The sequence below is a fragment of the Varanus komodoensis genome, unplaced genomic scaffold (genome assembly GCF_004798865.1).
Source record: "Varanus komodoensis strain SLA01 unplaced genomic scaffold, ASM479886v1 scaffold1, whole genome shotgun sequence".
In the NCBI taxonomy this organism is placed as follows: Eukaryota; Metazoa; Chordata; class Lepidosauria; order Squamata; family Varanidae; genus Varanus; species Varanus komodoensis.
In genome coordinates this window covers 105,355,469-105,381,719 of record NW_025335268.1, presented here as the reverse complement: position 1 = coordinate 105,381,719, position 26,251 = coordinate 105,355,469, and the positions used below count along the sequence as shown (strand labels likewise).

The 26,251-nt window shown below is 39.2% G+C and overlaps 1 protein-coding gene across 4 annotated transcripts in view; it reads right to left on the bottom strand.

The window, feature by feature from the left end:
- The window catches only part of ATRNL1 (attractin like 1), a 619,481-nt gene that overhangs the window by 311,381 nt on the left and 281,849 nt on the right, over positions 1-26,251 (bottom strand). For all 4 annotated transcript variants that reach the window (XR_006415620.1, XM_044439583.1, XM_044439591.1 and 1 more), the window contains exon 25: positions 6,378-6,439. Coding sequence is in view for 3 of the 4 variants with exons in the window: in XM_044439583.1 (XP_044295518.1) it covers positions 6,378-6,439 (62 nt within the window). In the remaining variant the exon portion in view is untranslated. The remainder of the gene's footprint in view (positions 1-6,377; positions 6,440-26,251) is intronic.

Below are 26,251 nucleotides of genomic sequence, written 5' to 3'. Positions count from 1 at the left end.
TTATGGTAATAACCCTTCCACTTTGGTATCAAATTGTTTAAGGGACTTATCATTTTATATTACTGGAAAGGATGCCAGATATTTTATGACTGCAATGCAAATTACAAAAAAATATTGTCATGTTCCTGAGTGGAGTTACTGTATACACTGCAGGCATTTTAACTGTTTTTATTCTATTTCTATTTATTCTATTATTGTTATAGATATTTATTATTGTTATTTTTAGTTATTAACCTTGCTGGTCTGTGACCATAATAAATGGAATGAAATGAAATGAATATTTCTATACTGCCCAAAACACAACATGGATATCAGTCCAAATCATAGAACATAGAAACAGAGTGAGTCAGAAGGGGTCTCCCGGGCCATCTAGCCTGACCCCTGGCTCCAGCCGGCTACACTCACAACATGCCCCAAGTCCTTTACAGTAACATAGAACTACCTGCATTCCATGCTATACAGCCCCACTAAATGAAAACAGAGAAGACTTGCAGACTCCTCTATTCCCAGGGCAACACCTAATGAGGAAAAAAGAGCTGGATTTGGCAAAAGCTGTAACAGGCAGCCAATGGTCATTTCGCTATATCATTCTCTGCATTTGCAGCTTTACACTGGGCTTGTGTTGTAAGAACCCACAAGGGTTTGTCAGAGTGGCTTAACTTTGGATTATAAAATTACTGTACGGCTTGAAGTAGGGTATATTTGATCCACAAAGGGTTGCTGTGTCATCCTAAGCTGGGCAGTATTATCCATCATGGGCCAACCCAAACAACTACTGACCTACCTGGCAAACGTGGCAAAAAACAGAACAAAACAAACCCTCTTGCCAAGTAACTATCTGTCAAGCACCTGCGCCAGCTGCTCCCAAAGTACCAAGTGACACTTGCAATTATCTGGCAGAGGTTCATCATCCCTGTTCATCAGTGACACCTCAAGTTATCCTTTAAAAATGAATATCTTCAGATTGTGGCCTGTCCTTTGGCACTGATGTGCTGTCTATCCAAGGCGCTCATTGTAGCATGGAGCGGTAGCCCAGGCTTGCCCTCACATGTTCTTGTAACTCCTCCACCATGCCATCGAATTGCCATAATATACATTCAGCATTTTATTGCTGATACAGTATAACTGCAAGTGGCCACAGTTACTTGGGAGTAGCAGTAGGGAACCTGGGGTATGCAATGGCCTGGAATGTAATGATCTGCAGGCTCCCACCCTGTTCATTGCCCCCCTTTGAAGAACTTCTCTATCTCTGGATTTTTTCATGGACAGCTGATCTCTCCCAAGGGCCACCCTACATTTTGCAACTGTGTGATCCTGAGATGGCAGCATCTCAGGAACAAACAGAAGTAACACTTGACTGGTTCAGTCAGAGCAAGGTCATGTTCCTAACAACAGTTAAAATACCCCAGGAGTGTGGAAATTGTTCTCAATGACAGCTCAAGAGCTATCTCTTGGAGAAATTCCTCCTCCCAAGAATCCCCACTATTATTGCATGCTCCCAAGAGGTGACACCTCAGGAACAGTTGCAGATCATAGGGGACCCTTTGGGGAAGTAAACTCCCCCCTAAAACTCCTGAGGTTCCTGTTGTCATGGGAGTGCTTGATGGCCCTCCCTCTTTTATACTGCATTACCAAAAGTATGCTTTGAAGGGAACGGCAATCTTTCTTTCTGGTGGGGACATCAACATTGTACCAGTGTGTGCTTGCATCACGTCTCTTTCATTTGCACAGTATGGTCACCAGTCTCAACCATTCTGCATCTGTCTGCAGGTCAAGCACTTGTCTGTGTGTCTTCAGAATTATCCTAACCCATGTGTGTATGTTTGCCTGCAGACCCACAAACCTTCCACTCTAAGCGTGCAGGCACCAGCAGTATCATCTTCCTCCCCATTTCGCTAGTGTCTTGCCCATCTTCGCATTCTTTATTTGTACTTTCTAAAATTCTACTCCTATCCACTGAAATGTATTTTGAGATTCTTGCCACAGTTCAGCTCACTTTTGCTGCTGTGCTGGGTGATTTTATTCAAGAGTAGCAATGGCATCAACATTTATGGTTACCTGGTTCTGTATACTCAGTTTATGAGTTGTAATATTCTGCTGCACTACAAACCAAAAGACGTTCCCTATAGCCTCTTCAAGCTGGAATGGTGAGTGGGATTCTGTGAATACATATCTAGCACACCAAGTTTCCACAGCTCTTGTGGGTTCCTTTAAAGAATGCCTGTGCAGTTGCTTGATTGCAGCAAAACTTTATGGCATTCAGAAGAATCTTCTCACACATCAAAAACAATGTGATTATGTACCACTGATGCATTTGATTACAATACTTAAGCAATATCATGAGACAGCAATAAATGAGACTATTTTTGGAACTTAGCAATGGGGGGGGAACAAAAATCAAGTCTGTGATTCTTATTATTATTGTGCTACAGTTCTCTGAATAGTGCAACATTGGGATTAGGCAGAACCAAAGCAGATATGGGGTCTAGATTAATATGTCACAGCCAAAGATCCTGCAGGAAAATCCTCATCAAGTATTTACTGGAAACTTTACTGTATTTCTCATAACCAAATCTTAAGATGAAAGGAATTTTTAAAAATATATATTTACTGGTAGATAATTAACCAAACCATGCAATCCAGCCATTTTAGTAAAGAGAATCTTCTCAGTTTGAGTTGATTGTTTTGACTGACGCAAAGCTTTTCTAACTGGGTTGCTTCCTTTGCTGGTGTTGTGTGGTTACTCTCATGGGTGCCATTATTTGGTGGGAGGCAGCTATTCCTTCTAACTTGTTTCCTTCCCACTTCTTTCCAGCCCTATTTTTAGAGATGGCAGCCAGCTAGTTAGCCAGGGCAGCTATCCAATTTCTTTCAACAGAACCATCATTTCATTGCTTGGATTTTAAAGTTCTTTTTACCTTTGTTTACATATTTGCACTTTAAAATCCAAGCCAGAGTTCCAAGCATTGATTCTGGCAAGAGTTGGTCAGATTGAGATAGCTAGCTTAGATTCAGTCCAGAGAGAAGGGGAATGGACCCAGACACTGAGCCCAAAGACTGACTCAAATGTCTGCAGAGGTATTAGCTAATGCTCTGTCTGGCAGAACACTGATTTTTTTTTTTTTAAAGAATCAGATGGTCTGTTCTGCCAAGGCCATTAAAATATATCAGTTTGTCAACCAAACTCCAGCTTAGTTGGTGAGCTTCTGGGACTGGGTAGATAGTGATATGATTTTTTTAAAAAAATCCAGAACTCCCAATTTTGACTGAATATTTGCTGGCCTGTCTGTTGTATTTCTAATCTGCCCAATAGCTAATGTTCTCTGAGCAGATTACAAACAGTTAAGTGACAAAAATGCCATAGTAAAATTAAAACATAACATAAATTACAAATATTTTGAACGATAGAATCATAGGATAGTAGAGGTTAGAAGGGGCCTATAAGTCCAACTCCCAGCTCAATGCAAGTTTCCAAGTTAAACCACTCTGACAGATGGCTGCCCAACTGCTTCTTGAATGCCTCCAGCGTGGGAGAGCCCACAACCACCCTCGGTCATTTGCTCCACTGGTGTACTCCTCTAACAATCAGGAAGTTGTTCTTGATGGGCAGCCAGAATTTGGCTTCCTTTAACTAATCTTGGCCCTCCTCTGTGTGACAGCCTTCCAAGTATTTGAAAAGTAATACATATCCCTACCCCTTCCCTTCTCCAGGCTGAACATGCCCAGTTCCTTCAATCTCTCCTTACAGAGCTTTGTTTCCAGTCCCCTGATGATCTTTGTTGCCTTCCTCTAATTTTTTCCCCAGTTTGTCTGGAAAACATAAACCACCATGCTCTCAGATTTTAGCACATGGCTGCCCACTCTAAGAGACTCCACTGAGCTTCACATGCACCTGGTATATATATGTGCACGTCTGTTGATTTTCATAACCATGAATCTAATAAAAGATTAGATTGCAGCTTCAAACAAATAGATATAGCATCTATTTTAAAATAAACAAAACCCACATTATAACACATTTTCAATATCACCAGAGATAAATCTGCAAGAAAAACTGGGATTTTCCCAAAATTGGATGAAATCATACTTGGAAAACAGGAGCAACAAGAAGTGCATCTAAAGAAGGGGAAGCAAGACAACTAGGCTAACATGAAATTAAATTGATTCTTTGTAAAATGTTTTACTTGTTATAATGCAAGTTTATGGATCAACTTGTTTAACATTCTAGTAATGAACTTAGAAACGGTGTTACATTTCATCTAGTGTTAATCAATAAAATGTAATATATTTGCATTTACAGAATACAGAATAGGACACCAAACTATTTTATTTTCCTTTCTTCTTCCTGCAATGGTTTATTACAATGCAGATTAAGAACCTGCGATTTTTCTTCCCAGTTGTAAACAGGTTGCTTATTTCTTTGATGTCACTCATTCCACACAGTTCAATATCTACTAACAATGGACGTAAGGGAGGCTAGCAGTTTGAGAAAGTTGCTTGTCATTTGCTGTATTTTACAACAACACTATTGCCTACAGCTAAATCTCATCTCTCATTTTAAAAATTCACAACCCTCCACCCCACCACCCTCTGCCAATGGTGCATTCTTACACTTGCTACAAGTTCAACTTTTACACTGTAGGACAGAAGTGTTCCAGTTAAGAATTTGTCATGGACAAAGTCTTAATTTAATTAATTTAATATTTTCTTTTAATTTGCAGGGAGAGGAGTACATTAGGAGTAAGAGAAACAAACAAATGGAGCAGAAAATTAAGCTTCAAACTATAGAGCTACTTTGAGAGCACAGTTTACTCAAAAAGCTGGAAAGTAAAGGGGAACAAATATGCATACACAAGATGTAGAACAATCCAAGATCCCTGTTGCAAATCATAAAATAATATAAAAAGGTGAACATAAGGTACCACTGATGTACTGCTGCAGATTGGCTATGCTTCTAATGAAGCTCCAGCAGGTATGGTGCCCAAGGGAAGCAAAAAATGGGTTTGTATAATCACCAGAACCCACAGTGACTTGCAGTATGCACCAGGTAGCTTTTCACTATTTAGGCTGTTAGAGTGACAGGTTATGTAATCACAGCCCAGTGTGAGGGGATTTGTAGGCTTAACAAACCACTGCCTCTTCTAAAAGAGACCATGGGTTCTGCACACTCGGCAGATTCCTTGCTCATCCCCCTTTTTGCTCCCCCTGCAAAAGAGGTGTCACCAACCTGGCATGTCCCTGAGCACCTTTATGGCAAGCACAGCAAAGAGGAGGTGGGATTCATCCTTCTTTCTTGCTCGGGATTACCAGTGGCACATGCTCAACCTGGTCTCTGCAAAGCCTCTATGGCCCTCTTGAGACAAACTGGGATTTAGGGGAGGGGGGACCAGCTGAGGCACAGAATCCCAGGAGATCCTCAGATCTCCCTCTGGCACACATGTGGGGAGGCAGAGGAGAATCAGCTGAGCAGCACCGTTCCTTTTCACAGTACCACCCAGCTGATTTCCCTCCCTTTTGCCTGTTCCCAAGTTTGCCAAGCTTGTTTTTCAGCTTGTTTTTCCCTCTTATCAGAAGCTTACACTTTTGCTTAAGGGAAACATATCTATTACTCAAAAGGCTACATACAACTTAGCTGTAATTCTTTGAAAATTAAATTTTCCAAGATAATTTGATTTTTTGGAGGTATATTTACTCAAAATTGTATATTAAAAAGGGTTATTGAAATAGTGCAGAGACAGTAATCTATTGTTACTAGATCTGTAATAAGCAGCACTACTCAGGGCTTTCCAACTCCTCTAGCCCAGATTAACCACAGTTTATATTAGGACCAATTGTAACAATAGTTTAGCACTAAAGCAAGAATCTTCGTGCCGCAAGTCAATATTCCCCTAGTCTCTTGAAATGGAACCATTATGGCCAGCCACAAGCCACCAACTCCAAATGGGGCAGCAAATTGAAGGGAGCCATTTTGGATCAACTTTAGCTGAAGAAGGGCCACCATGCTGAAAACATTCTCAGTATATTTATTGTATCTGAGGTGAATAAAAGCTGTAATTAAATTCAAATTATAGCAAGGCAGATATAAAGAGAAGGAGGCATAAAGGTTTATTAATGCAGTAAATTGAGATAAATCAAGAGACATGTCATGCAGTGCAAATACAGTATGCATCCAATCTCACATACTAGGTGGCTGTGTGAATCTCAGATACGGGAGAACAACTCAGCATGCAAGTTTGACTAGTCACTAGTCAAATAACCATGGAGATGTACAATGCTTTTAAAATTGGACTAATGGGGTAGATTATCCAAATTTTGACACCATGTGTCAAATCTACATGTGGATTATAGAGTAGAATTATTGAGAGTGAAAATATTACCTGAAGAAGGTAACAAAAAACTGTACCAGGTCCATGATGGTGTTGTGTTGTGAAAATGCAATCTATAAAAGAAGAGAGAAAAGTAAATTTCACAGGCAATTTTTACTACCACTACGTTAAGCAAAGTAGTTCCTTATAGTCAGTTGAAGGAAAACAGAATGACCAAAGCCAACTAACATACTGAAGTCAGCCTGGTGTAGTTAATATACGCCAGGTTTTAAGGTCTCTGGTATGTAGAAAATTATGTTACCTATTACCAGTTAAAATTTCCTACACCCAGTTCCTCTAGTCTCTATCCAGCTTAACAGCTAATTAGAATGGAAATATGAATATTGTGTTCTGATACCCACTACCAGGGCCCTGCAATACACTAAGGACTTCTGCCTGTCACTAGGCTCAAAAGTTGAATCCCTAACAACACTCCATCTCCCCATCTTTCCAGAAGACAACGGAGACAAAATGATGCAATAGCCTTTTACAGAACACAACATAACGTTTTTGATGACTTCAGCTTTCTAGCAACACTTGATATAGCTAAACAAGGAGAATTGTCCACCCAGCCGGACCTACTAGGACATGTCTATAAGCAGGTTTCCTAACCCTCGCTTGGAGACAATGAAAGTGTTCTCAACATTGTCTGACTTGATCCAACCATAACCTGGTTATATACAGATTATTTATATATATACACACACTCACAAACACATTATATAATATATATAATGTTTATATAGAGAGTTATATAACTGTAACCCGATCTGACCAGTTATACTTTTCATGTGAGCCTCAACTTCCTGCAACACAGTGCAGGTTTTACATAAAACATATGCCCAATGCAATAGATTCAGTTCAAGACACACATATATACTTTTAACTGTTACAGTACATTAGGATGAATCCTAAAAGCATAAGAGAAGATGATTTTTTTCAGGGAAGTAAGCTCCCAAATGCAGCAGGGGGAAGGAAGACTGTTGGCAGCAGTCAGAACCTATAAAACACATTTCAAGTTGTTTAATTATGCTGAAGAATTGCACAATAAATATATTGCATGGAATTTGATGCTGGGAAACTCGTACCTTGCAAAATCATTTAAATTTAACATCATGATCTATGCCTAGGCTTTACGCATGTGAAAGCAGGCTAGATAGGAATCATAACTATGCATGGAAATAGAAGTATTAAAGGCAAGTACCCCTCCTAAATTAATCTACATGCATAGATCCATCTTTGAGAAACAGTCACCCACTGCTTTGGCAGAGGAATAGCTTGAGCAGTTGACTGGCAGTTCCAGCTTTCCAAAGGATGCTCCATGTATGATAACTTCTCTGCTAAATGTGAAGGGAGTTTAACTGGGGCTTAGGCCTTTCGGAAGGCTCAGAATAATTTACTCTAACCTTCTCTTTGTAATGGATTTACCTTCAAAACATATTTAACTTTTTTATTTGCATCAGTTAATGATATCCCTAGAGTCAACTTTGTTTGGTGTTTTGTAATATATATGCAGAATTTTCAGTAATTGTATTTCCAAATACCTTGCACATAAATGTTCTACAAACTGCTTACAGATGCATATTTCCACTTGAAGCTAAAGGTCTCAGAGGACTTTACCAAAGCTAAGCTCCCATATTGTTGTGCACCACAGCCATATGTCCTGATCTTGGATATGTACTAAAAGGCTTCTTTCTTCTTGCACTGCCACCATATGTCCTAATGTGAGATATTTATTTATACTCCTTTCTCTTCCTGCATACACACCCACATAGCATTTTGTTTTGCAACACAGCAATTTATTTAGAATTAAGGTGGTAGTGTGCCTAAATATTATTCCTAGCTAAACACTTTATTTTGACAGTTCTTTTCTTTTCTGGAAGTGACCTGATTAATACAAACACCGAATACATTCAATTCTTCATAAATTCAATTTCCATAGTGAATAGTATCCTATGATGTTAGGTGTCAAAAGTACAACTGTCACACAGCAAATCAGGCAGACAAAGAAATTAATTTATCATGGATGAAAAACACTCAGAAAAATCTCTCTGAAGTACTTATGTTCTAGGGGCAATAAATGTGCTATTTTCAATATAAAAATAGCAACTAAATTAAAACCCTAAGGGAAAAAATAGGTAAATATAGGGTTTATTTGCCCTGATATGTAGGATACACTGAAAAAAGTACACTGTAACAGCACTGTTAAATATTCAGTGCTATTTTCAAAGTCTCACATTCCCCTTCAATTGGAAGAGAATCTAGAGCACAGATTTTGTGTTAACAGGTTCACAGCTTCACAGATTCAAGCCCAGGTAGGCCCAGTTAAAAATGGATCTCAGGTAACCTTAACTGGAAAAGACCTCTGTCTAAGGGTTTGGAACTCTTCCTCCATGCAGGAGACCATTTGGAGCTATATAAACCAATGTCCCCTGATGCTGGGAACAACTGACAGCAAAAGAAGGGGATGGCAGAGGATGAGGAGGCTAGATGGAGTCACTGGGGCAGTGGGTGAGAGTTTGGGTGGACTCTGGGGGATGGTGGAGGAAAGGAGAGCCTGGGGAAAAGTTGTCCATGGGGTCGTGATGGGTCGGGCATGACTTTGCGACTAAACAACAACAAAACCAATGTCATTGTACTGTTTAACATAACCACTGGATTCTTCAGAGCACTAGTCTAATAATCTAATGCAGAGAGATAAAATATAACCAATTTTCAGCAAAGTACTTTTTACAATGACACTAATAAAAAGCAATTTGTTGATGGAAGTTCTGTATTTTGCATGATTGCAATTATGTTCACTTGTGATATTAGCAGTCATTTTAATTGTCCCATGTTACATAATTATTCCCAAAGAAAACTATTGTAATACTCCTGCTGGTTACAAAAGGTCCATTTTTGGTACTTCAATTATTTCCAAATCAAATAGATGAATACATTTTTCTAAGACACAGATCAAAATTCAAGCAAGCAAGCGAGGGTGTGCTATAGAGAAGCCCACTAAGGCTGGTACTGCTTTTTCTTCTCAATTCGTACCATTGAAGATTAGATGTAAATGAGTTAGAAATGCATTTAGCTTCCATACATCATGCTAACAGAGTTTGTCCTTTCAAATTTATAATGCAGAGTGAATAATTGTGCAGTCCTTTTTCCTGCCAGTGGAGTTATTAGTCAAATCTATAATCTATATTTCAAACACAGAAGACATGAAACATGATTTTGCTTATGATGCCAATTACTGCATTGCAATTATAATAGCTTAATTATAGAAACAATTCTACTCTGCACCAGTTAAATATTTCTATGATCTGTCAGAAATTTTATAGTTAACAATATTTTAATAAGAAAGCCATATTTAATTATTTAGACAAGTTTATACCCAACCTTTCCTCATGTTGTTCAAGTAGATTTACAAAATGAGTCACATTGAAAACAGAATGTATTGAAGGAACAAACAATAATGAAAGCCAACAATAAAACAGTTTAAATGAACTTCATTAAACATTATCATACAACATAATAAAAGGCAGAGTGAAAACCCAGAAGCATTATGCACAAATACTCAGCAGGTAATAAAAAAGTTCAGCCTTTAAAGGCCAAAAACCTTCCTACATCTTAGAATTGTGGCACACAGTAAACAGGAAGGTTGCAAGATGAACCTTCCTAGGTCAGGCATTCCATGTTCTGTTTGGTAAGAGAAAAAGCATGATGGGCTCCAAAATACCAGACAGTCCCCAGAGCTGCCTTAACAGCATTATGGGCCCCAGGCAAAGCAGTGTACTGGGGCCCCTACGACAACTACAACTACTGTTAATTTTGGAAGTTTTCCAGTTTTCCAAGGGTTAGCATACACAGATTAGTATGGGGCCCATGGGCAAGTGCCTATCAGGCCCATGCGTTAAGATGACCCTGACAGTCCCTTACAATGCAGAACTTTATTGGCACTTGACAGCTAACAAGATGATGCAACTTTAAAAGCCTTCTAGCGAGCTGAACAATAAGGCTCTTCAGGTGAAGAGTGAGCACTGCATCCAAACTGGGAACACCTCCCAGTCCTTCCCTTTCATTCAGGCTGTGGGCTCTACCATCAGGGTAGCTCCCACTGGTGCCACCTACCCAAGACTCCTAACTCAGTAGATCGTCTTTCCCAGTGACTCAACACAGGATCAGAGACTGGGCAAGGCAATTGCTGCTCTTTCTCTCTTTGCCCCCTCCCCCCGGTCTCTTACAAAACACGTCTGCTCTCACAGTCAGGCTGGGAAACTGTGGGCAGTGACCTTGATGGAGCTTCAAAACCTCCTGCCCCCCTTTGATCTTCTTGTTCTCCCACTTCCAATTCATCAGTGTCCTCTCCAGAATCCAATAAGAGAAGGTCTTGGATGGCTTTAGTTAAGAGTGCCTGGACCACTCACTACAACAATAACACAGTTTGTACTATCAAAGGGCATTAGGAAGTCCAGAAGTACCCACAAGGACACACTTGTTTTATCAAGTTTCCAGTGTTCGCTGTCAACCAAACTACTCTCTATCCCAAAGGCAAGTCTGAAGTCAAATTGAAATGTCTCTAGATATTCCATATAATTCAGAAAGGGCCAGAGTTCAAAGATTACCACTCACTCCAGGCAGTAGCTTGAAAGTGTTAGAAAATTAGATTATTAGAAAATATCTAATACAGCAGGTTCAAGAAAGCACTTCCTTAAATACTCTCCCACTGCCTTTTTAAAACTCAATAGGCTCACACTTCCTTTAGGCAATCATTTTCCACTCCAGACACCAATACAGCTAGATCAGATTTATTTATTTCATATTTATTAGCTAAAAAAGACAAGGCTCAGACGCACTCGTGCAACAGTTCTGCCTACATTATCAGGCTTCATTTCAAAACAAATGGACAAGCAGGTGCTGAATGCACTGACTCTCCCTAAGGGTGCTGTTCAAGTTGAAACAGATGGTTTATAAATTTGTTCCAGTGGGTCACTGATGGATCTTCTATTCCTTTCCAGATAACAAAAGCTGACAGATTCTTGACCACACAGGGAAAGCTCTGTTGGATTACTCTGTGTGGATGCAATGATGACAGAAAAGCCAGCTTCCTTTTCTGCCATCTCAAGAGTATGCTCTAAATGAAGTTTAGCCTGTGTTTCATTGAGTCCATCACATCATTTCTGCTACCCTTGCTCTACTTCTCACCTCTGTCATCATCATCATGTGAAAATCCAGCCCCTGAACTCAGAGAGAGAGAGAGCATTTGGCTTTACTAACAAGGAGAAGACTTTTAGGAGTGTTGTGTCAACTGCCTCAGGCATATCCCTATTCTACAGATCAACCAGGGCTTTGACAGAATTGCTTGTACAAGTGACAGGAAAATCTGCAACACACTCTAGACAGAGATGCCCTTATTCAGAAGCTGCAGGAAGTACAGAACAATAAAACTTGATTTTAGATATGTTAGGCTGAAGGGGTCATAGTCTAGCGGTCATAGCCCATTTATATATATACAGTATGAATCTTCCATATAAGTTATGCACAAAACGGTCCAGAACAAAACCATAATAAAAATACAGTCTTTTCCACATGAGACAACAAATACAAACGAAACAGCGCAACAATTTATTAGTAATTCATTTATTAGAAAGAACAAAGTGAAGTATCCTCTGGACTAGGTAACACTAGTGATCCCTTTGAAAGAGCTTCAAAGGAAGGCAGGAACAGGATTAAACGCCATCTGACCTAGATGGCAACCAGCAAATAGCAAAGTTTTCTCCTCTGCTGTCAGTGCACAATTATTTCAGTGTCTTCAAGCTACCATCTATGTTGCTGCTTTTGACCTTTGAAACCCTGCAGTTCAATCCTATGAGGCAAGTGCACTGAAATCATCATGTGCAGCATCATTATCAATGGTTCATGGAGCTGTGGAGCAATGCTATAGCCACAAGCTGCTCCCTTCCACCTGTCCCATGCTAGCTTTGTTTTGAAGATCAGTGTGTACATTAAGTGAGCACCCCCTGATTACATCTAGTCAAGGAACTCAGCAAACCAGATGCAAACAAAGTCCCCGTGCCCATGGTTTCATAAACAATGGTGATTCTCCAAAAAAGAACTTATGAATATAATCTCAATTCTTATAAGAAGTTGAGGCTGCCTCATGCAGGATTCAGTGATATATTCACCATAGCAGGCATTGTCCTATTCTCTATCATCTCGCACAAGAAGCCCTTCCTCAGTAAACTATCCGCACCCTTCACCCAATTCAGTGATGAGAATCTGTAGCAGACATTGGCATGTAGAGCACAATCTGGATTGGTTCTCCAAATACATAGATGTGCTACATAAGATTAAAAACACTGCATCTAGTACCTAGACTATATTCACAATTACCAATGTATGATGATGTATTTGATGTATGCTTGAATAGAAGTAGTCCACCAATCACTTTGCCAGAAGTCAATTGACAGCACAGAGAAATAAGGAAAGGTAGGAAAGCTTTAGGACTGTGTTTGGCCCAGGCTAACTGTAGTTGAAGATCTCTAAGGAAGAGAGCATTCATGGTCATTGGTCCATTACTGATGCTGTAAAATGGTAAGAAGACAGGCGATGCAATGAGACCGCCACAAAAGTATTTGGGGTAGCAGTCAGATTTTCAGGCAGCAGGGTGGGGCTGGATCCTGGCTTGTTTAACAAATTATGGTTAAAATAAACTATGGCTTAATGTTACCTCTGAAAATGGCTTCCATGTCTTACTGAGTTAAAACACCACAGTTGCATCAGAATCAGCAGAGGGTTTTGTTTTGTAAATAGCAGCTGTAGTTTATCGTGAATACATAAATGCTTTGAGAGGAACTACACATAGAAAAATAGGTTCCCTGTGGTGTATTTGAATTCATTTGTTACACAAAATCTCTACACCATTTGATCTTTACCAACTAAGCAGATGAAACAAAGCAAGCCAGAAACAGTGGATCTTGAAAATCTAGCATTTTCTGTTTTACAATAAAACCTGCAAGCTGAAAACTAACCAGATATTTTTAAAAACAAACATGTTGTAGTAGCTTAATTAAAACACATGTTAATAGATGACTGAGGAAAATTCACCCAGATCTTTATAGTCTACCTATCTGAGTAAAACACATACATTATGTTTTCCCCTTGGTTATTATGTAAACATTAAAATACAGTGAAACTGAGTAGCCATTTACTTCCCTTCAGAACTCTTCTATTACATCTTGGTTGCTAACATATTTAAAAGGTATATATAAGGGTTGCCAATTGATTAAACAATTTTAGGTAATTAATCATCTACCATTCAACTACTCACATATAGATCATTTCGTATTTAACAAAACCTGCCACATATTTAACCAAAATCTAAAACAGGCCTGGCCTTGGAAATTAGACAGTAAAGAGGAACAGGTGCAAACCAATACAACAAGCAGATTAAGAATGATGTAAATAGTCAAACTGCAAATTTAAAGTAATCACAATGCCAATCTAGAAAAAAGCCAGAACTACCTTCTTAAGTAAGTCTATTTCAAGTGACTAGGCTTTTATTTTATTTCCCCCTAAATGTACACTGAAATATGTATTTTTGCCAGCACTGGTTACAGCAGGAGTTTTTTTTCCCACATTCATTGATTATATTACTTCATCTTTCATTGCTAATGAATTAAGAAATTATAAATAGGAAAAAATTAAAAGACAGGAAAACTTTAGCAGAAGGTCTTATAATCACTGAGCTCTGATGACATACTTAACGTGATAAGGTCAGACATAATGCAAAGTAAACTGCCTGGAGAGTGCTGATATGGATACTTAAACTCTATAAAATTATTACTCCTTCCAGTATCATCAAAACTTGTAATTGAATTTTTCCTGGATAAAATTATTATGCATTCCCACAGAGGCAAAATGAATGTTCTCTAGTAGAAGGTGTTGATATTGACAGAACGTAAGGACTGACTCATTTCAGTGTCAATCTTCTGCTAGCTTTGCTAAAGGAAGAACATTTTGAATGAGACAACATTTGACCCTGAAAGTAGAAAAGACAATACTGAGACCCAAGAGGAAGAAAGTGTAGCTCCTTCTCAACTTTCTCATCTGGATGAATGCAAAACAAACATGTGCTTTCCTTTGCACCTAAAATAAACTGCAGGATATATGAAATATTAAATCATAATTCACTCATTATTTGAAAAGGAAGCATAATTAGGATCTATCATAAAAAGAACATGACACTAACACAGACTAGTATCAAAAATACCCAGCCATGCTCTGGATTGTACCTTTCTCTCAGTATTTTATTTCCAACAGAAATACCATTATATCCATAATCATCCCTGTTCAGAAACATATATTCTAATCCTGTTTATTTCAAAATATCTGATCCTTAGCACAAATGTTAGAGCCAAAAAGACATCAAAACAAAGTACTATCAGGGGTATTTGGAAAAGACTACTTCATTCTTACCCCAGAAATCTTTCCATTCTTGTTTGGGATGCAGTGCTATGGTCCCTGGGACTAAAGGATAGATTAGATCCCATCCTCTGAAAAAGAAGCCCAATCCTCAGAGGAGATCTGACCCCATATGCCCCTCCCAACCCAAGTGGAAATATCCACATCTCTTGCCTTTCCAACCTTACTGAGGAGAAAAGGAGAGTTGTGGGAAGCTTCAGGAGAGGTTTTAGATGCAAAGGATACAAAATTCTCCTGGTCCCAAGCCATGCCCCCACACTAGCTGGTAATCTATGGAATAGATTACTTGTTTCCCACTGCTTGCAATTTACTGGCCATTTATTTATTATAAATAAATAAAGCTGTTCTGGGAGGGGAAAGGGGGAAAGAAAACACCATTCTTCCTTCGAGCCGGAGCTCTCTAGACTTTGGATACCTTGGAGGCTGGAATGTAGAAGCTCTTTGAGAAAAGGGTGAGGATTGTCATGTTAATAGCCTCATATTCTGGCATTTAGTGCCTTTCTGAACTGTGCTAGTCCCCTGTGCAACTTTCTGCATGACCATCTTTATCGTACAACTTCAAATTGATTTATCTTACAAGGAATATTTAAAGAAAATATGAAAATATGGGTTTCATAGTCATTTTACCTTCATTCATTCTCATTAATTTCTACTTCCTCAGTGTTCTTAGTTAATTAACACTCTGTCAACTTAGTCACTGGGTTCATATGAAACAACAACCTATTGTGGGTAACTAATCATGGTGGGTTGCTGTATGAAGCAAATCTGGACTGCATCATGGTGATGCAGGGCTTACTTTTGGATTTGTTCTACCGCATTGGGTTGTTGAGTTATCTTGAAGCAGGTTGACTGACATCATTGTGAGTCCTGGGACGCAGTGAGTGACCTGCTTAACAAGAATGGCAAAAACCCCTTCCCCTCTTACTGAGCTCACCCAGGCCACTACCAGTGACAAGCGGCATGGGAGTGCAACCATCACAGTTCAGTGTTCCCCGCTGCAGTCATGAGTCCTGTTACTCCTTCTGTGACTTTTTCCCCTCCTTCCGCCCCTCCTTTCCCCCTTTTTAGAGATTATTTTCGACAAGAGAGGTCCTGCAAATCCAAGGAGATAGGGTTGCACTTTTCCACCTACCTAAGCACCCTCTCTTGGGAAATGCAGAAAAAGTACAGGATTCTTAGAACATTTACATGCAACACACGCTCACACACACACACACACACGTTTACCAACACCTTTTGTATGCAAAGATCTGTCACATCTTTCCTTTTTTCTTAACAGATCACCTTTCAACAGCTGTCAAAAGAGTGAAAAGTAAGGACCAAACATATTTACAGCCTCCCTGGTTCAATGTCCATAGCTGGCGTCTGCTGCATTTGGCAAACTCAGCACAGGATATTGCCCAGCTCAGCTTCTAATTTCATAAGATATGCAAGTGTATATCCACACTGTGCAAGACCAGCTACAATTCTTTTAAATTAATTAATGAAACTATTGGTGCAGATTTCTTACACTTATTTTTTAAAGGGTGATGAATCAGTGACAGCTCCTCCATTGTACCATATGGGTACTGCTCTGACCTTAGAGATCCCTCAAAAGGGGAGAGAGCTCTGAAGAAAAGAGAAAGGAGAAAGGGTTGTGTGGGGGGAGGGTAGCAATGGTAGTTGAAAAAGGAATCTCAGCAGAGAAGACAAGGTGGCTTACGTCCCCAGACAGAGAACCAAGGGAAAAGGAGTGGAGAAATAACCACTGTGTACCATAGGTTTCCTGCAAGCACCCAACCATAGGTCATTTACACAGTGGCTTAGTGTTACTTGCAAACCAGTCCAATATTTGGAAACTACTGACAAAAACAGAACAAGAATCTTTCACTTGCATTTTAGCATCTTGCTATCAGAAAAGAAAACAATGGCTTTAATAAGAATGGATTCAGAGGGGGAAATGATTGAAAATAATGTTGTTAGTTAATAAAGAACACACTGTTAGTATTCTTCCTTACAATGCTGAATGAATGAAGATGAAAGGAAATGCCTTGGCAAATGGAGTTCTGAGCAGTTAATAATAGAAGTAATGCACAAAGGAAGAGAACAAATACTATCTAAGCTTAAGAGTCTTGCTTGTGGCAGGTTATTGTTTGCAGATGCTGAGATGAACATGAAGCAAATGCTACTTTTAATTTATAGCCTGGATCTTCAACAGTTCATTATTATGTGATGGATTCCAGAGTCCCTAACTAAGTTAGAGATTTCATACAAGTTCATTGGGTTTCAGAGTATAAATATAAGGATCAGAAACCAGCATTTTTAGGATGTTTAAAATCAGTGTCTCTTCTTTTTGGAATTTCAGCAAGATCCACTGGGTAAGAGTGTTAAATAATGAATACACTTCTTAAAATGCAGATTACTCCTCAAAACAGCTAGGCAATCTTTCGGGGCTGTGGGCACATTCAACAAAGGAAAAGTTATTTGCCCAAAAGATGGACAAATGACATGAGTAGAGTCTGAATCACAACTTGGTGCTGGAAACTGTGGACTCAGGCAGAACCTACAGTGCCTTACAGAGTATTCACTCCGTTCAACTTGTCCACATTTCACTGTCTTACAACCTGGAACTGAAATGGATTTAATTGGGGTTGTTCCCAACGGATGTACCCAAGATATTCAACACTGTGAAGATGTAAGATTGCACCACAAAGTTAAGCAAGCAAAAAATAAAGTGGACCTTATTGGTTGCATAAGCATTCACCCCCCTCAGTCAAGACTTGGGAGAAGTACCTTAGGCAGCCATTAAAGCTGCAGGTCTTCTCAGGGAAGTTTCTATCAGCTTTGTGCCTCCCCATCCTGCACTTTCTTATTCTTCCTGGCAAAATTTCTTCCATTCAGTCAGGCTGGATGGAGACGGTTGGTGGACAGCAACTTTCAAATCTTTCCATAGATTCTTGATTGGATTTGATTGAGATTTGGGCTTCGGCTGGGCTGTTTTAAGATACTCACACTATTGTTTTGAAACCACTCCAGTTTTACTTTTGCTGGGTCATTGTCTAGCGGGAAAGTGAGCCTTTACCCCAGCCCAGGTCCCTTGCACAATTCTAGAGGTTTTCCTCTAAAAAGCCTAATATATATCTCTTTCCGTCTTGCCCTCAATCCTAATGAGTTTATCAGTCTCTCCTGAAGAAAAGCATTCTACCGCATGTTGCTGCTGCTACTACCATGTTTAACCATGACAATGGCAGTCTCCCAGCAATGAGCACCATTAGCTTTGAAGCACTCTTAACATTTTGCAGTCAGACCAAAAAGTTAAATTTGATCTCATCAGATCAAATTCTTGATTTGTCTCCCACATGGATTTTTGCAAACTCTAAGCAGGCTTCATGTGTGTCTTGCCACTCTTCCTTAAAGGGAAGTTATTTGGAGAATCAAGGTGATAGTTTTCTTATGAATGGTTTCCTCCACCTCAGCGCCTTATCTCTCCAGATGGCCTCTTTGTTGCTACTCTGACTATAAGCCCTCTTTAGCTGGTCAGAGTTTTGCTGGATAGCCTTCTCTAGACAAAATTGCAGTTCATTCTTTTCAATTTTCCAGTAATGGGTTCAACAGTGTTCTGAGAGATGTCCAGAGTTTAGATTTTTTTTTTAATATAACCCAATTCTGATTGCTGCTTCTTCACATTATTCTGAAATTATTTTGATAGCTCCTTCATCTTCATATTATTGTTTGTTTAAATGTGCTCTCCAACAAGCTCTCTCATATTAGCTGTATTTAATCTGAGATCACATAGCACTGGAATTGCACAAGGGGAATTTGAGCTCTGGAGTTAGGGAGTTGCAGCACAGCTTATTTTATTATTTATTTATTTAGAAAAATAAATAGGCTGTCCATCACAGTCATCTCTGGACGGCTTACAACATTACTTCAAATCCTAAATAAAATGAATTAATTATTCCACAACTGAGCATAAAACTAATATATTTAAAATAAATTAAATAAATCTAATACAATTAAAATTACTTTATGTTAAAATATTGGTCAAATAAAAAGGTCTTGACCTGGCGCCAAAAAGCATATAATGATGGCGTCAGGCAGACCTCTTTAGGGAGCGCATTCCATAGTCAGGGTGCCACCAGAGAGAGAGCTTATTTGGGTGTGTTGGAGCAGCAGAACTGAATAGTATACAATAAACAGGTGACTATTTGTTTTTGTTTCCTTACATTTATGCCACATTAAAAAAAAATGGATGCCTTCACTGTTTCGAGTATCTTGTGTACCTCAGATGATAACAACGCTTATCAAATACATTTCAATTCTGCCTTTATTTATTTAAAGCATTTCTATACCGCTCCTGTAGCCACACAACAACATGTGAAAAAGTCAAAGGGGTGTGTGTGAATACTTCTGCAAAGCACAGCACTCAAAAACAATCCCAGCAGCCAGTAAAATGTGCAGGGAAAGAAAGGTTTTGATGGGGGTTTGGTGCCTATAGACACCATGTTGTCTACGCTGTCTCAGAAAGTTTTTGAAACTTTTTGTGATTGTTACTACCATGACTGTGATCTTACATTTTGTCTGTGATCATACATGTTCTTATGAATCATCTTGTGTAAATATTATTGTTGGAGAGAATTATAGGTTTTTTACTTGAAAATACCATGTCAGTACAAACCCTGTTAGACTCAAAAAAACAAAACCAGATTATTTTCCTTATGATTTGATCATCACACATTCAAGTCACTCAGGGTTTGCTTAGCTACAGGGTTGCAAGAACTTCTCTTTAAAACAGAAATAGAATGTGACATAAACCTGGCCTTATTTTAAGTCAAAGTACTGAAAATGCTTTCCTTGAGAGGACGCAGAGACTCTGCCTAGGATTGGATACTGTTGTTTAGTCATTTATCTGTCTGATGAATCAATACTTCTTTTTTAACTCTGAAAGTAGTGGACACTTTACTATCAGTACAAAGACATACAGCATGTAGACAGTATCAGGTCTTGCCAAGTCTACAAAAACATGTACAAATGGCTACACAGCCATGAAATAAAGCCATTGCTGGGTATATTTTAACAAGCAACATTGTACAACATTGTACAAAATGAAGCATAACATGTGTATAACCCAGATAATGAACAGTAATGATGTTGCATAATGAAAAATTTAAACAATCTACCCATAAAGCCTGTAAAAGACACAAAGAAAAATTAACACAGCAGAGAAAGAGAAAGAATATTTCATTTAGAGTATGATTTACAAAAGGAGAGGGTAAAATTAAGCATGTGCTGTACAAGGGTTTTCAGACAATGGCTAGAAACTTGTGCTAGTGGAAAACCATCTTCCCCAACCCCAAGAATGCCTCTGAGAATGACGCTATGTCATAATGCAGTATTATCTTCATGAGACATTGAATACCAAAATATTTATTTCTTTCATGTATACCTTTCTAGCAAGACAAAGGCCACTCAAGATAGCTTACAATCATAAATAAAACTTATCAAAACAGTACCAAACAAACTCATTAAACCACAACTAAAAACACAATAATTACAGAATAAGAAAAACATAAAACCCAACAGTCTCACTTCTATTCCAAAAGTTTATTGGAATAAAGCAGTCTTTGCCTGTCAGTGGAAGCACCGCATGAAATGAACAAACTCCATCTCCCTTGGCATGAAGTCCCATGGCCTGCAAGTGGCCCACAAAATATCCTTCTTCACTTTACCACTAAACATTCCTCTGAAGGTAGTGGTCTCAAATGAAGCATCTCTCCTGAAGTTCGTAAGACCAGCAGAGGCTCGCATGGATTTATATATTAGCCTGGTCCCAGTTAGTGTATGGTTGATAGGTCATAACCAACATTTTCAATCTTGCCCAGAATCGAACTGGCAACTACTAAAACCTCTTGTAATGAAAGAGTTGTATGCTCCCTATAACCAGCACCGTTCTATTTCTGGACTGTAAATGTCTGGTCCAGTTGAAATTTCTGAACAGTTTTTAAAGGCGGATCCACATCCAGTGTGTTATAGTAGTCCAAATGGGTTGTAACATATGTGTGCGCGCGCGTGTGTGTGTGTGTGTGCGCGCGCGCACGCGTGTGTGTGAATGAATGAATGAATGAATGAATGTGGTCAGATCAGACATCCCCAGGACCAGAGCATGCAGAAAGCAAACCACAGAGTAAAAAATATGCAATAGCTGGGAAAACACTAAATGATTTGTGTTTGGGGGAAGAGCTCTGGTTATCTGGGGGTGGGCATGAAAACCAGAATGGGATCTCAGATTAGGTCCCTGAGCCCGAGGTTCCACATCTCTGCACCACTCTTTATGGCTCCTATGAGAGAAGCAGAAAGAAGAGCACCAGCTAAGCCTCCAAGTTCCTAAGCATTAAGGCCTCAATTTCTCATGATGTCAATGATCCTGGGCTTTCATGCCCAGAAAATAAGGACATGAGGACAGTAGACCATGTTCCTATTCCCAAATTAAAAACTAAAATCATAATTACGTCATAAAAACAAATTAATGGTGAAGTGGAGGCAGCATACATTAATCCTCAGTTATGATAGCCCACTAAGGTGTTAAAACTTTACACACACTTACATGTTTTATATTAGTCTTAAAATATTCCATAAAATATAATGCTGGGAGATTATACACAGTTCAAAATATTTATATTTGCATATGTAGTCTTTAAATAAAAAACTTCTAAGGTTAGCAGACAGTATCCATATTAAACAAATAGTTTGATACTCTGACCAAATAAAAGTGGTAACGATCACCTGTAATTTTTTTCAATAAGCATTTAACTTTCTTGTTTAAATTTTGTGTCACCTGAGCTTTGCTAGAGTATGTAAAGGTTACTTGATAAACTTAGATGGCTAAAACAGCATTTTATAATGCCACTGAGAATTCTATATGTGAAATCTGTCTGTCACTGGGGAGAGGCTAAGGCAAGGGTAAAACCATTTTCCCAAACATAAAGAGAACCATTTTCTAACCATTATTTTTATGAATCAGAGAATGCTATAAACTTGTAAGAGCTATGGAATAAACAACTGTATTTGCAATAGTGCTCATTAATGGTTTAGCATATTCATTTTCAGAGCCTCAAATTTTAACCCACAAAAGATTTTTATCAGTGGAAGTAAAATCCTACATGGAAGTTGGTGGCCTTTGTCATCCCAAAGATAGCCACTTTTGTTAGATTTATGTTTCTAGTCCATCTATATAAATTACATTTTGCGATCTTTGTAATTCCCTCTGTACTTTGTCAGACATCTAAAGGAAGTTTCTCTCTGCCAGACAGAGGACAGAGGCTTATTCTTGTAAAGACTCTTTTTCAGTTGATCAGTTCTTCACATCACAAAAGACACATGGGTTCACAGTCTCCTTCCTTCTTGTCTTAGTAAGGCTATTTCAATCACATTAGGACAGAAGTTACATTGTTTGTTTTTGAAATACTGCTACCCTTCGTTTTTTTACTGCTACCTTTCTTCTCTTATAAATCCAGTGAGAATATTTGATGATCATTGTACAATACAAGCCCAATAAGAAACAGTGAGACTAATTGCTACAATAACATTGCAATCCTATACCCACTTATCTGGAATCAAATCTCATTGAATCAATGGGGCATGGATAGAATTGCACTGTAAAGGGATTGATTCCATTTAAAGGTCTTATATAGTAGTGTGATTCTCAGAAAAAGCAAAAACAAAAACAACTTGCTGCAAGGTTGTTTGTAACAACACAACTCACAAGCAATATGTATAAGATTATGACCTGGACACAGAAACTAAAAAAAAATAAAAAAATACTGGGAATAAATACATAATACTAATAATTTTATAATTTATTTTAAAGTACATATTAAATAAAAGCTTTACATTGGGATGATTTTCTTTCAGAATATGCAGAATAGTAAAGCAAACATAACTTTTTACAAAAAACAATGCCTTTGCCTATGATTGGAATATTTACTACATATCTTTGTTGGCATATTGAGAAATGAATCTACTAATAATAAATCATATGAATATAGTCTAAGATCAACACCACTGCACATACCATATTTTTCACTCTATAAGATGCACTTTTCCCCACCTCAAACGTAAGGGGAAATGTCTGTGCGTCTTATAAAGCGAATGTGTGTGTGCCTGACACCCAGGACGCTGCCGGCCGCCTGCACCACGGAGAGCACAGAGAGACGGACTACTCACCCCCACCGCCCGGGAAGACTTGCCACTGCCACTGCCACTGCCACTGCCACCACCGCCGCACCGCCCGGAAGACCATCGCCGGCACACTGCCGGCCACCTGCACCATGTGGCACCACCTGGCCGGCATGTGCTCGGCGCGCCCTGCTCCACTCCCCCTCCGGCACAGGTGAGAGCTGTGCCGCTCAGGGGGAGAGGTGCAGAGGAGGAGAAGCCACGGGCTTTAACCCGCCGGCTGCACGGAGAGACTGACTGCTCACCCCCACCGCCTGGGAAGACCTGCTGCCGCTGCCACTGCCATGCCGCCCGGAAGACCACCGCCGGCATGCTGCCAGCCCCACATGGCACCACCTGGCCAGCACACGCTCGGCGCGCCCTGCTCCGCCCCCCCTCCTCCGGCACAGGTGAGAGCTGTTAATCACAGGTTGGTGTGTGTTTTCAAATGGCAAATGAAGCCCATTTTAATGAAGCCCATGGGGAAGTGATGGGGAATGTGCCTGTGATTATCAGGAAGCTTTCCATGGATCAGTTATCTGTTAGTTGATCAGACACATTTTTTTTAGGATCAGTGGATATTTGAACAGCATTACCTTCGTGTATGAAGTTTATTCTTCAAAGGCTACTTAGTCCGCAGTATGTTTGATTTACCGTACAATATCTCATTTTTTGTCAGAAGTTTTTTTCTATTATTCACTAGTAGGGCAGCGTGGACATTACTGGCTTTTTTAGATTTGTTATTGAATTGTCTGCAGCAGCTCTTGTATAACTGGTGTAGATTGTGGATTCCTTCAATAATTCCACTACTGACTAAGAAAGTGATGTCAGTGATTGTGAGCAACAGAGCTTCATACATTCTGACTCTAGTGATGATGAGGTCTATGGGTTCAACGAAAACTAGAAGAGTACTCAAACTTTAAAGTCTCTTTTGTTAATGACAGTGATGATGGTTCTTAATGCCACTGTTGACTGCTGTTCACTTTACAAGGTTGAAATACGGTATTACTGTATTCTGTTATAGTTTATTAAATAGTTTAGTAAACCATTTGATTCAGAATATTTTTTTCTTGTTTTCCTCCTCTAAAAACTAGGTGCGTCTTATGGCCAGGTACGTCTTATAGAGCAGAAAAAAAATTTCCGAGACTGAAAAACCCTGTCTATTACAATGTCATTTATCACCACAACAACCTTGCATTTTAGAACTTTTGCATTTGGGTTAGTCTATAGAATCCATATACCAATCATTTTGGCAGTGGTGTCCACATTAAAGGAAAGGTTCGTTCTAGTTTGTAACTTCAGAATGCTTTGAAGGTACAAGACAATCTGCCTCCAAGAACTATTAGATGAGGGGCCATCTATATCTAATTTATTATTAGCTCTTTCAAGGAAGAATAATGTATATGTATCAAAAAGCTTTTCTCACTTAGGCTGAGGGTTTTTCACTGGGTTGTATGCAACTGTGTCCAGTGGAATGGATACTATTGACAGAACATATTCCTGTTCCTTCCTGAACACATTCTGAAACATCGCCAAAGGATTAAGAGAACTGCCTATCTTGTGGAAGCTGCAGGGAAGAGTAAAAGGGAAAGTCCCAGTGTGTGAAAGTCAACTTGCATGACCCTGGGTGCAAGCTTCAATACTGAACTCAGCTGGTCCAAAAGGAACAAAGATGCAGGCAGAAAAAAAATAGTGGTATTATCAAGCAACTTGTGCTTTTGTGTTGTGTTGTTAGTAACACTCCTTCCTTTCCCTTGGAAGAGCAAATACACCAGGCAGCAGAGAGTTCTTTTTGAAACTGTACTGCAATAAAGCGAGTCAGAAGGGTTTCCTTCTCCTTGCCAGTTCACTGAGCACATGTTCACATTCCATATTTATGCCCTTTCCCTTGCTTCTTCCCTCCTCTTTTTCCCTCATTGGCCAGGGTACTGGGAGGTTGCAATCTTTTTCCATTCGCCTATTCTGTGCCTCTCCAATGCCTGTTCTTCCCTTCCACTTCGTCCCTCCCAACTGAATTATAATTAGCTTATTCCTATGCAGGGTGTGTTTGATAAAGTCATGCGGTCATTGAGCAAGGGTCCTGCTGTCTTGTCTATGTGACAATTCCCTCCTGCTATCTGATCTCAGTCCATGCACTAAGGAATTTTCTTTGTTATATTTTTACTCTTCCTGTTTCTTTGTTTCAAATCATCCTTTCATCCCTATCAGTGTGAGGAGTACAAGTTGATTTGGGAGATTCGGGTCCGTTTTATGAAACATGGGTAGTATTCTAAATTAATCCCACATAGAGTAGATCTGTTGAAATAAAGAAGATAGATTATTGGAAGTTACAGTTTAGTTATTCTAGGTAGATGCTACCAACACTGGATACTATCAAGGTTTCTGGCTTGTAGTTTGGGAATTGAGTGTGCAACTTGTCTGAGAACAGACTAGTAAAGCTAGACTAATCTTTTCCTATGACTGAATGGGAAACAGCAAAAAAATAAATAAAAATATGACACTGATAGGAATGAGAAATATAGGGCACCTATACAAGTTTTTAATTGTTACATGGTTAGCTAGTATCCTAGAGTTGAACCTAGAAGAATGCCAAGAGGGATTGCTGGCAATCTCAAACTGCAGTCCTTTCTTATGCTTTTCTCTTCCTACAGAAATCATGTTTGTGGAATACCATGACAGCTGGAAGTCGGCCTTGCTCATTAAGGTGTTTTGGCTATAGAGTCCATCCCAGTCCTTCCCTGAGAGATTCATCATGAGGTTAGATAAGATTGCTCGCCTCTGCAGTGGCCTCAGTCATATTTTATTGTTCCTCAGTAAAAGTCATAGACATTTTAATTCTAGTTCTTTTGCCCACCTCTTTTTTTTCAAAGAACAACAAATGGTACATTTCCTTTTGTTTCTCTGATAAACCAATCCTGCATTCAAACCAGGAAGAATGCAAGAACAAATATATTTACATGTGTGTCTTATTTCAGAGATCTGCTATTTTCTCTGAATTCATAGATAGGTGGGAAACATCTTAAGCAACCCCTAAAGGGAAATGTCAAATACATTACTTCAGAAGTATGAAAACCTGAGATGCTCTTTTTAACTTAACCTCTATTGAAAGATGCCAGAACACCAACACGGCACTGTTTGGATTAAGTCTCTGGCTTTCCTGGGGTTTCCTATGGGTATGTCATCTGTGATGGCACCAAAGGAACAAAGTGAAAAAGCGGAACCCA